The 12,413-nt window shown below is 36.0% G+C and overlaps 1 protein-coding gene across 9 annotated transcripts in view; it reads right to left on the bottom strand.

Moving 5' to 3' along the window:
* Ccdc88a (coiled-coil domain containing 88A) overlaps positions 1 to 12,413 on the bottom strand; it is a 139,430-nt gene that overhangs the window by 62,870 nt on the left and 64,147 nt on the right. For all 9 annotated transcript variants that reach the window (XR_007835548.1, XM_051200715.1, XM_051200716.1 and 6 more), the window contains exons 7-9: positions 11,753 to 11,893; positions 4,159 to 4,331; positions 365 to 446 (exon numbers count right to left, since the gene is read on the bottom strand). Coding sequence is in view for 8 of the 9 variants with exons in the window: in XM_051200715.1 (XP_051056672.1) it covers positions 365 to 446; positions 4,159 to 4,331; positions 11,753 to 11,893 (396 nt within the window). In the remaining variant the exon portion in view is untranslated. The remainder of the gene's footprint in view (positions 1 to 364; positions 447 to 4,158; positions 4,332 to 11,752; positions 11,894 to 12,413) is intronic.

The following is a 12,413-nucleotide window of genomic DNA, read 5'->3' as shown; positions in this document are numbered from 1 at the left end:
TAATATATGGGAGAAGAATAAAAATAGAACATTTTGGGAGACTACGTACACACCCACATAACAGCTCAATTCAGTATGTAGAGGTGCTTTGGTAAACCAACGACAGAGGACAAATACATAAAAAAGAGGGACTTAGAACTGCCCCAGTCCAAAAAGACTACTTTGAATAGTAGGAACAAAGCCCTTCATTTCATTTCTAGCTTTGGCTCTGCATTTTGATAAAGGCAATAAAAAGTCACCTGACTTTATACAAATATGTGAAGTAACTGGGGCTTAAAGTATTGAGGTCATGGATATAAATTACAGTGAGATAAATCAATTTCCAACTATCCTATGATCCAATATAATAAATCTAAGTACACACCTCTTGTTGCAGTCTCTTCAATTCCATTTCTATTTGTTCAAGTTCTTGTTTACAATCCAGCAACTGTTCAGTCTTTTCTTCCCTTAAATGTAAAAAGTATACATTATATATATATATATGTGTGTGTGTGTGTGTATTTACTATTTTTTCTTATTTTACATATAGTCCCAGGTCCCTCTCCCTCCCTCCCATCCCATTCCCCCCCCCCCACTCCACAGGGAGGGTGATGCTTTCAAGGAGGGATCATCAAAATCTGTAAAATAATTTGGAGCAGGGTATAGGCCCTCCCTCCTGTCTCTAGGTTAAGGAAGTATCCCTCCATGGGGAATGTGCTCCCAAAGTCCTTTTGTGCACCAGAGATACATCCTGGTTCCACTGTCAGAGGTCCCTTAGACTGCCCAGGCCTTCTAACTGAGACCCACATTCAGGGGGTCTGAGTCAGTTCAATGCTGATTTCCCAGCTATCAGTCTGGGGCTCCATGGGTTCCCCCTTGTTCAGGTCAGCTGTCTCTGTGGGTTTCTGTAGCTTGGTCTTGACCCCATTTTCTTATCACTCCTCCCTCTCTGCAATTGGATTCCAGGAGTTTGGTTTAGCTGTGGATGTCTGCTTCTGTTTCCATCAACTACTAGATGAGGACTCTGTGATGGCATATAAGTTAGTTATCAATCTCATTATCAGGGAAGGGCATTTAAGGTAAGGTAGCCTTTCCACTGTTGCTCAGATTGTTAGTTGGGGTCATCCTTGTAGGTCTCTGAACATTTCTCTAGAGTTTTCTCTTCAAACCTATAATGGCTCCCTCTATTATGGTATTTTCTCTCTCTCTTTTTTTATTGCTCTCATCTATTAGTCCCCCAACTCAATCTTCATATTTATTCACGAGTAAACATACTGTTTCAAGAATCTGAATCTATGATCATTACAACATTAGTAAACACAAATGACTATTCCTTAACTAACTAAGGTGTGCAGATGGCTCAGCAGTTAAGAGCACTTGCTGAGCTTGCAGAGGATCTGGGTACCCAGCACCAAACTGTCTATAATTACATTCCAAGGAATCCAATGCTGCCTTCTTGCCCCAGCAGGTACCAGGTACACATTTAGTATACATACATGTTATACGTGTTTGCAGAAAAGCACTCATATACAGAAAACAAAAGAAAAATGTTTCTAGACAAGATGGTACCCACCTTTACTCTCAGCACTAAGAAGGCAGAGGCAAGTAGGTCTCCATGAATTCAAGGCCAGCTTGGTTTAGGCAGCAAGTTCCAAGGCTATATACATTAATATACTGTTGCAGAACAAAAACCTAACTGAATGGAGTATAATCCATAACCAAAATACTTGGAGGAAATAAAAGCAAAAAAAAAGATACTATGGATATATGCTTAGATGTTATCAATCTTCCACCAATGATGTCAGACCAACGCAATAATTAATGTCCTTATAGTTTATTATATATTTTCTCTCATATCTTCACCTGTCCTACCTTAACTTTCCCTTCAACTCTGCATAATCAACAACAATTAAGCATCAATGGTTGGAGTTCTTCATAAAGGAATACCAAACTATTCCAACATTTACAATGGCACAAAGGAAACCATACACTTACTATTTGCTATACATATGTCCCAAATCTCTATTTCATATTACTTTAACACATTGTTCTGTACATACATACATACATACACATAGATCCACACATATATATCGACACAAGGTCTCCCTGTGTAATGCTGGTTACCAAAGAACTCACTATGTAGACCAGGCTGACCTCACAAAAATCCATTTGCCTTTGCCTCTTGAGAGCTGAAACTGAAGGCATATGCTCAGCAATATATGTTTTTATTAAATGTTAATGGTTTTATCTCTTTTTTTCTAGCAGAGCTAATCTTCTCAAAGAAAGCCTGCACGTGACTGTTTTTGTCACTAACAAGACATTAGTTATATACGACAACACCAATGAACCTGGGAGACATCATACTAAACAAGGCCACAGATTATGCTCCCTTTATTTGAGTACCAAAAATAGGCAAACCCAAGAAAATAAAACAGATTAACCATTTCTAAGTTCTGAAGGCAAAGAGGATGTACAAAGACACGTTTACTCAATTATTGTGGTGACTACACAACTTAAAAACTTAAAAGGATGAATTGACAGATATGGAATTGTATCTTAGTAAAAGTATTTTATTTTTAATAATGTAATTAATCATTATATTAAAGAAACTCCCAAAATGTGTCATCAATGGTAGTTACAATAAGTCTTCATTATGTTAATTATTATATAAAAAGTTTAATTTATAAAGAATTAGTTATTCCATCTAATCATGTTAAACTTTTAAATTAAATTAAAATCAACTATACTATTTGGTATTGCCCATAAATGAACATACATCAGTTAATAGTTAATACAAAGTATATTCTAATTATTTATTTTATAGCTTCCACTAGGATATAAAGCAATCTGGAACTTTTTTTTTTTAATCAAGATTTCTGCTGCTAATCCATCCACTACAGGAAATATCTGCTCCTTTTAAGACAAACAAAAAACCTTAGTATATTTCATCTTAAGACATACCTAAAAGAACACATTTTCAAAGATATTAGATGGGATTTGATGAAATGCTAGTTACTAAAAATACTTGCTGCATGCAACTGGCATCTCTACTCAGTGAAAATCATTCACTTACATTTTTTAAATCATTACACATGAAAACAATTTTTGTCAATGTTCTCAAGGTTGTTTGAATTTTTAATATATTCTAAGGCCAAGTAAATTCTATTTGAATTTGAAATTTAATTTGAAAATTAAACTCTAATATAATACAACATGATAAACGAATTCACAGCCATCACTGCAGTTCTAATTGCATGCTTCATCCAAAGACTAGAGAAGATTGGGCTAAATTATATGGAAAGAACTAGCATTCACTGTTTAGGCTATCTATTAGCTGCCAGTCAAACTAATAACAGCAATCTCTTCCCTAATTTTCCTGGTGCAGCTGTTTATAGAATACTTTGGGTGTGTTCACTTCAATAGACACATAGTAATGCAGACATCCACACATGAAAGCTCTATTTTCTTTTTGTTTTCAAATTTTCCTACACACTACATAATGATTTTTCTACCTTGTATGTTCCACTCACTTTTCCAAGTCACTTTAAATAATCAATAAACAAAAGTAATTACTACCCATTGTATTAAATTTAAAACGTATATTCTGAAGCTCAAATTCCAGGAAAACAAATTTAAAAAAAAAAAAGGGAAAACTCAATAATCAAAAATCCTTTGTTCTCCTTAAAAGTATAAAATATAAAATCTTTATCAAGGATTGGTCATGCTTTTACTTGCATTTACCCAAGAATGAATAAACTTTATATTGTGTTTTCTGTAGTGAGATGTGATAACATAGTAAGTACAATTTTATCAGTACTAATAAAGTTTGAATATTTTATTTTTGGCACTTCAATGACTTAATATGAACTATAAAATTATTTTTGTAATATTATAAGTCAACAATTCAGTCCTTGAAAACATTGTCATTATTACTACTATTCAGGCAGGGTTTTACATAGCCCAGGCTTACTTTGTATCTGAGGGTGACCATGAATTGCTTGGATTCTCCTGAGTATTAGGATTATAGGCAATTTTTTCTTATTTTAACAAGTACTAATAAATATTTGATTTAGGATGACAACAGAGGACAATTGGTCTACTGTCAAATTTAAAATACTGCTAAGGTCATCTTTGCTACCACATAATTTCAATGAATACTGAAAGTCAGGAACTTACAATTCCTGCCTCAATCTCCGGATCTTGGCTTTAGCATCAGCCAGTTCCACTGAGAGGTGTTGTCGACTTTCTGTTCTTTTCATGCCTGGAGAACCACAGGGTGACTGTGCAGACGAAGAGGCATGGGGTAGAAAATGAAGACCATCTCGCTCTTCAGAGAGCTCTACGATAGTCTAAAACATTACAGGGGTAAACAAAGAATCAGTTTTAGTGTTCTACACATCAGTAACTTAGACACAGCAAAATTACACTCAATATTCTATAAAACATAACTCTGAGCAAAAACATCATGGATTTCCCAGGTGAGTGGTGCAAGCCCTGAATCCCAGCACTGGGGAGGCACAGACAGAGGTGGGTGGATAACTGTGAATTTGAGGCCAGCTTGGTCTACCTCATGAGTTAAGGTTCAGCCAGGGTATGTAGTGAGACTCTGCCTCCAAAACAAAGAAGTAACAATAAGAAAAAACATCATTTTAACATTGTCATATTAGCTGTCATTTCAAGTTTATTCAACAGATCATGCATATGCTTTTTCTCTCTCTAGATTTTTTTTAATAAAAGAAATTACATGACAAAATCATAAGATAATAACTGTTGGAAAGGCATAAAAGACATGCCCATACAGGAAAGGAAACCAAAGAAAATTTGTCTAGAACTGTGCTATTCAGTTACAAAAAAGCCAGTAGCACAAGTGGTTTATTTAATAAAAATTTATCTTGAAATTCGCAGGCAAATGGATGGAACTTGAAGAAACTATCCTGAATGAGGTAACCCAGTCACAAAAAGAGGAACATGATATGTACTCACTCATATATGGATTTTAGACATAGAGCAAAGGATCACCAGCCTATAATTCACACCCCCAGAGTAACTAGGATACAAGGAGGAACCTAAGAGATTCATACAAGGTCTCTCACAGAAGGGGTAAGAAACAAGATCTCCTAACATATGGGGGGGGGTGTCAGTAAGCGAAGAGGGAATTAGGAGAAAGAGAAGGGGAGGAGAGGAGAACATGTGGGACTAGGAAGATTGAGTCTGGGGACGAATATACAAGAGCAAGAAAAGAGATACCATAATAGAGGGAGCCATTATAAGTTTGAAGATGAAACTGACTCTACAGAAATGCCCAGAGACCTACCAGGATGACTCCAACTAACAATCTGACCAACAGTACAAAGGCTACCTTAAATGGCCTTCCCTGATAACGAGATTGATAACTAACTTATTTGCCATCACAGAAACCTTATCTAGTAGCTGATGGAAACAGAAGCAGACACCACAGCTAAACACTTAGCCGAACTCCTGGAATCCAGTTCCAGAGAAGGAGGAGTGACAAGAAAATGGGGTCAAGACTAGGCTACAGAAACCCAGAGACAGCTGAACTAAACAAGTTGGAGCTCATGGACCCCCAGACTGATAGCTGGGAAACCAGCATTGGACCGACTCAGACCCCCTGAATGTGGGTCTCAGTTAGAAGGCTTGGGCAGTCTAAGGGACCTAAGGGATGTATCCCTGGTGCACAAAAGGACTTTGAGAGCACACTCCCCATGGAGGGATACTCCCTTAGCCTAGAGACAGTAGGGAGGGCCTATATCCTACTCCAAATGACTTGACAGATTTTGATGATCCCTCCTGGAAGGCATCACCCTCCCTGTGGAGTGAGGAGGGATGGGGTAAAAAGGGGGCATCAGAGGTATGGGAGGGAGGGAGAGGGAACTGGGATTGATATGTAAAAGAAAAAATTATATATATATATATATGTATATATACACATATGACATAATATATATGTATATTATATATATACATATATAATTTAATTAGCTCAAAATTAAATTCTTTAGTCATATGAGCTTTGTTTCAAGTAAAAAGCAGGTATCTGTAACTAGTTGTTACTATACTGGACAGTCTAGGAATATATTCTTGCCATTACTACAGAGACAATACTGTTTTATAATTTTATAATCCCAGAGGAAGCAATTGTTAGAATAAGACCTTGGAGAGAGATCAGATGACTGAGGCACAATCATTGTATGCTTACACACTAGCTAATAGTAATGTTGAGACTACATGTAGCCTGTTCCCTGTGTATCCTATGTTCCATGATTTAGAATACTGTACTGCTTCCTATACCAAAGTTTCCCCAAATCCTTTCTCAGCTTTATGGATTAAATATGTAGCCAACCTACATTTTCTCTAACCATATTGCTCCTCTCCCCTAATTCTCCTTTTCTTTATAGGTATTTTATTCTAAACCATTTTTTTGTTTGTTTGTTTGTTTGTCTTACTTTAGACTTTCTCAGGCAAATGGACTTATCTTGTAAGGCAACTTTAATTTTCCACACAGACAGAATGGGTGGCATTTAATTTAATTTTGGGACCATGAAATCACAATCCTTATTCCTCATTATCAAGTCTACCTTCTTCACTTGTTTTTTATTTTAAATTTTAAAAATGATTTGTTCATTTTATTTTACATGTGAATGTTTTGCCTGAATGCATGTGTACCATGCATATGCCTATTGCCCATTAAGTCAGAACATGGAATTGGATCCTCTAGAACTGGCACTTATATAGATGTGAATCACCATATGGGTGGGTGCTGAGATTCAAATCTGGATTTTCCACAAGAGAAGCAAGTGCTCTTCTTAAATGATGAACCATCTTTCTAAATCCATTTTTGTTTTGTTTTAACCACATAGCAGGATTAATTTCTTTGTCCTTGGGAAAGACTTCAGCATCTCTGTCTTCCCTGCTTACAACTATAGATTTAATAAACTTTAGAGAGTACTGTTCAAGTCCGTCATCTCTCTACAACTCCATGTCCACTACATATTCAATAAATACAAGTTTCTCCAACAAAGGAACCAACTCTTCTGTGGTATGTTTCTTACTTCATTGCTCCTATGTGATCACACATACCCTTGAACCTTGTTATCACTCAACTGCCCTTGGGCCACATAAGACATTATTTCTAAGTACACTAGAGTTCTGGAACTTGCTAGGCTTCTTATGTGCATTTTTTAACTTTTAATTTTAATACTATCATTTTACTGTCTGACGATTACTTATACTTTTTCCCCTTAATATTCGCCAACATTTCATTTAGCACTGTAATTTTCTAAACCTTTAAAGGTTTAGACGTAAGAAACTGAGGATTATAGAACAATGTAAACCAGTCACACAACCAATGTAGGGTACAATAACAATTAAATTTCAAATTGACAAATGTATTTTAAATGTGCTTTTTGTATAAATGCCACAATAAATTTGCTTTACATTTTTAAAAAAATAAAATTCAAGTTTGATCATAGACATTTTTTTTTCTAGTTTTCTTCTTTGATTATTTGTTTATTTTAAGACAGAGTTTTATGTAGCTCAGGCTGGTTTCAAACTAGGTATGTAGCCAAGGTTGGCTTTGAACTCATGAACCTCCTCCCTCTACCTCTGAGATTACAAGTGTGCACCACATCTGACTTCTTGAGTCTAGTTCTAAGATAATAGAACTTGAAGACAGTCCTAGATCTTAACATCCATTTTTAATTAAGCTCTCCTTTCTATGTAATAATTATTTTACTTAATTATTTGTTTTTGGGCAAAATGCCCCAAAAAGACGTTGTGACTTCTTTTCCTCTGTAAGCTTCCAACTAAAAACTGCTACCATAGCTTCTCTATCAATGACCTCTTCTCCAACTAATCACCTAGGATTAGCTGCTTCATTGTTCTATATTTTTTTGGCTCAAAACATATTCCACATATCCTTATATTTTTTCTTATTTTCCTTCAAAGACATGTACACAGCTTTTTCTATGTCCCAAAAACACAAAACACCAAATTCCTTCCTTGCTTCTTCTATGTTCAAAAAAAAAAAAGCCAAATTCCTTCCTTGCTACTTTTGACTTACATGTGTCTGACATACAAACTTGTCCTCCCACCAGGAAGCACATCCCAATTTTCCTGTCTTCATGGACAGTGCAACATTATTCTCCATAGAGGACAAAGGATCCATTTCCAGAGTCAACTTTTTGTTCATTTTCCTGTTGTCTTCATTATCTTTAATTCTGCTAACATTTTCTGACTTTAATAACAATACCTAGGTGATAACTTTTGATTCCTACACAAACAGATTAGTACCTAATTATATACCAGTCTTTATTTCTACTTACATATAATATAGTTTTTTCCTAAATAACCCAGAAATAATCTGTTACTCCTCCTTTGTATCTTTCATCCTCTCATCTAGCATAGTATGAAGCACAAAAGGAGGTGTTAAAATATTTCACTGAGTAATACACAAGTAATGCAGACCTAAAAAAAGTACAGTTGTCCATACTGGTGTATGCTAATAATCAACATGTCAGGGCAGCCAGGGGCTACACTTTATAAAAGAGCAAAGCCGGAAATTTAAATAAAGTTTATCACAGCAAGGCTTGTGATATATGAAACTTAAAAAAACTGGTGAATGTATTGTTAAGTTGGCTCTTAATAAAGGCTATTTAAAGAAATTCCCACGGCTGGGCATAGTGGTACATTTTGTTAACCTTGGCACTCAGGGAGCAGCAGGTATCTGTGGGCTGGAGGGTAGCCTGGTTTTTGCACAGTGAGTTCCAGGACAGCCAGAGCTACATAGTGAAACCCTACCTCAAAAAATAAAAAAAGAAAGAAAGAAAAGAAATTCCCAAGGTCAAAATATATACTGTACTAAATATAAGCAGAATATTATTCTCTATGTTTAAAGCAAGGTTTTCTTTCAAAATCTGGCTTATTTTTACTAACATTTACATATAAACTGGCTTAATGAACAAAAACTGCTTTCTCAAGGTAATTTCTTGTGCGTTCCATTGAATTTTGTGTTTTCATTTCTTAGAGAAAGCAAATCTTAAAGAGATTTTAACCCTCTCATTTTAAAACAAAATTTAATGATTATTTTATGACTGGTTACATATATATATATATATATTGATTATATTTGCTACCTTTATGTCTATAATAATGGATGTATATGTATTTGAAGATTTAATATGCTATATACCTCAGCTTTCCCTAAATGTTATCGAAATTTTATAGTAAGAGGAACACAAATGGTCTTTCTGTTCATTACCATTCAGATAAAAAGACTACATTATTTGGCTAGTCCTGCTATTTAAAAGTTAGCTTAAGTAAATGGCAGGGGAGACCAAGCCCTGTCCCTCACTATCCACTGGGTCCATCATCTCCAAGTCTCCACTCTGCTCCCCAGGCCCCCAGAGTACTCTGTGCTCAAGGCGTGGAGCAGGGACTCATTGAGAACACCTCCACGCAACGGCTGTTCACTGGTCAGAAGGCCTTCACTGGCATTGAGGACCCAGTCACCAAGAAGCAGCTGTCAGTAGGTGAGGCCACCTAGAAGGGCTGAATGCCCCAGGAAAGCATTCTTCCATACCTGCTGGTACAGCACCTGAAGGACAGGACGCATCCCTCCCTGTCCCTCAGGCTGTGCTCTGAGGGATGATCAGTGAAGACCTGGGCCAGCTTCTGCAAGATGAAGTGGCCTATAAGAAGGATTTGACAGACCCCATCACCGAGGAGCGGCTAAGCTACAAGGAGGCTATGGGGCATTGCTGCAAAAGACCCTCTAAGTGGCCTGCTGCTACTCCAGGCTGTGCTGGAAGGCTATCATTGCTATCTTGCAGCCTTCCTCCACCCTGCCATGCTCCTGCATGCTTTAATGAGGGCTATACAGAGGGGGAAGGGAGGATGTGTGCACTCCCTTGCCCTGGAGTACCATAATCCCAGGCAGTGGTTCCCCCTTCTGTCCATCCACCTCTTACTACCTAGACATTTGTGATGTTAGGCTCTGTCCCCAAACTTGGGAGCTCCGTTGTTCCTCCCAACCCCCACCCTGCCCCACGATTCTAATAAATGAATTCTATTAAAAAATGTTTTCCTATTAATAGTCTACATGAGATGTACTTTTCATCAAGTACTAAGTTATTAATGGCTGACTGTGCTGTTTTCTAAACTTGTAAGAGGTCTGAACTTATAACATTCTAGATTTCTCTTTGACAGTTGAAGTATACAAAAAAACTTCTTGTACATTACTGCCTTTTCCTATCTTATATTCCTCCACTATATATTTTTTCTTAAAATACAAATTTTAGAATACTTTACCAAGTTGGTATCCACAAAACTAAAATAATTTTAATGATAAACTTTTGAGACTTATGTGTATCCCCAATTGTATCATAATCATCATTTTACATAGAAATAATTAAACATACCTAAGTATTTAAAGTTTGAGCAATTAAACAATGGTCACCAGGAGGCCTGCTAATAATGTATACAATAAAACAAAGAGACTGTTTTGCAAATTGCTAAACTTTCTTTGATTGTAACTGTTAACTGTTGATATTCTATAGGAGTTTATTTTAAAAGCAACCTGAGTAGCTGAGTAGTCTGATACACTAGAACCATCACATAAAGATGAGGTGAAATTAAGTTTAAACTCAGCCTAAGGACTTTGCTCTAGATCTGTCAGCTGCTTCATTTGACCAGCAAGGTTTCTGGGACAGGCATGGCTGTTCACACCTAAAATCACAGCACTTGGGAAACGGAAACAAAAAGTCACCCTCGGATACATGCTAACTTTGAGATCAACCTGGGGTACATGAGACCCTGTAAAGTAATTTTAAAGAACAAAATAAATCAAAAGCATTGTTTGGGCACTGCTTGTCACCTCCTCCAACAACTTGGGTCAAATGGGCAACAAAACGAAGAAATTCAGCAAATTCTTGGGCTTCAAGGTAATGGTTTTTCCACTTACATCAACTATATATTCAGTTTCACACTTCTGCACTATTGCCAAAGTAATGGGGTGACTTGAAAACACACAGGAACAAAATTAGAACAGTAATAATTTAAAAAGAAAAAGAGAAAAGAACTAATAATAATGTGCTTATTAGAAATCCAATGTTCTTTTAGTTCCTTTTTAATTCCCGTGTTTTACACACACATATACAAAACCAATAACAACAACAAAAGAAAGATATTACAGTTGGCACACCATGTAGGTTTCACATTTGCAAATTAAACCAACTATGGAAAATAATGGGAGGGGATCCCTGTGTTTACAATGCACATGTACAGACTTTTCTGGCTACCACTCCTTAAATAATACAGCATAACAAGTATTTGTCTATTATCTACATACTATTCATTAGTATAGGTAATTAAAAGATGATTTATAATATGCAAGATATTTGTAGTTTTATATGTAAACACTGTACTGTTTTTCAGAGACTGAGAATTTATGGCTTTAGTATCTTTTTCTTTTCTTTTCCTTTCTTCCTTTCTTTCTTTTTTCTTTCTTCCTTTTTTTTTTTTTTTTAAAGCTTTTTGTTATGGGGTTTTGTTGTGTAGCTCTGGCTGTCTGGGAACTCACTCTTTACGCCAGGCTGATCTTGAACTCAAAGGTCCACCTTCTTGGTCCTCCCAAGTACTGGGACTGGTTTTAGTATTTTAAGAAGATCCTAGAATCAATATGCCCCACAAGATACCAAAGGATGATAATGTTATTACCTACCCCCAAGGAACATAATACAATGAAAGAACCAACCTCTGAATGTTCATCTCTCTCATCTATCAGTCTTTTTAGATGTGATGCCATATTCTTCAAGAGTGGTTCTGTATCTTCCTGAGACATATCTGTTACCTCCATCCATTGCAGATCAAAAACATTTTCCTGATTATGAGTTACCTTTAGGGAGGGCAAGCAAAACAAACAATCAAAGAAAGGCTAACACTTAAATATTGATTTCAGTTTAGCACAAAATTAGCTCACCTATAAAAGCAGAACAAAGTAGATTTAGAATTAATGACAAAACTAAACATTTTAACTGAACAGATAAATTCTCATCTGCACTCTGAAGTTAACTAAGAGAAAATGATGACAGATGAAATACAGTCATCTGAGAAGATTTTGAATATTACCAATTTTAACAATTTTAAAATTCTCTCACAACATGTAACATTTAATATATAATCTAATTTTAAAAGGTCTTTATAAAATTTAAAGCTCATGAGTAAATAGTGAAGTGAAAACTTTTAAAATAAATTTTAATGCCAGATGGTGGTAGCATACACCTTTAATCCCAGCACTTGGGAGGCAGAGGCAGGTGGATCTCTGTGAGTTCCAGGACAGGCTCCAAAGCTACATAGGAAAACCTGTCTCAAAAAACAAACAAAAAATTTTAACTAAAAATTACATTAACATCAAT

Source organism: Phodopus roborovskii, unplaced genomic scaffold, assembly GCF_943737965.1.
Source record: "Phodopus roborovskii unplaced genomic scaffold, PHOROB, whole genome shotgun sequence".
Classification (NCBI taxonomy): Eukaryota; Metazoa; Chordata; class Mammalia; order Rodentia; family Cricetidae; genus Phodopus; species Phodopus roborovskii.
Note: the sequence above shows the minus strand (reverse complement) of the source record. Positions and strands in the feature narration are given on the sequence as shown.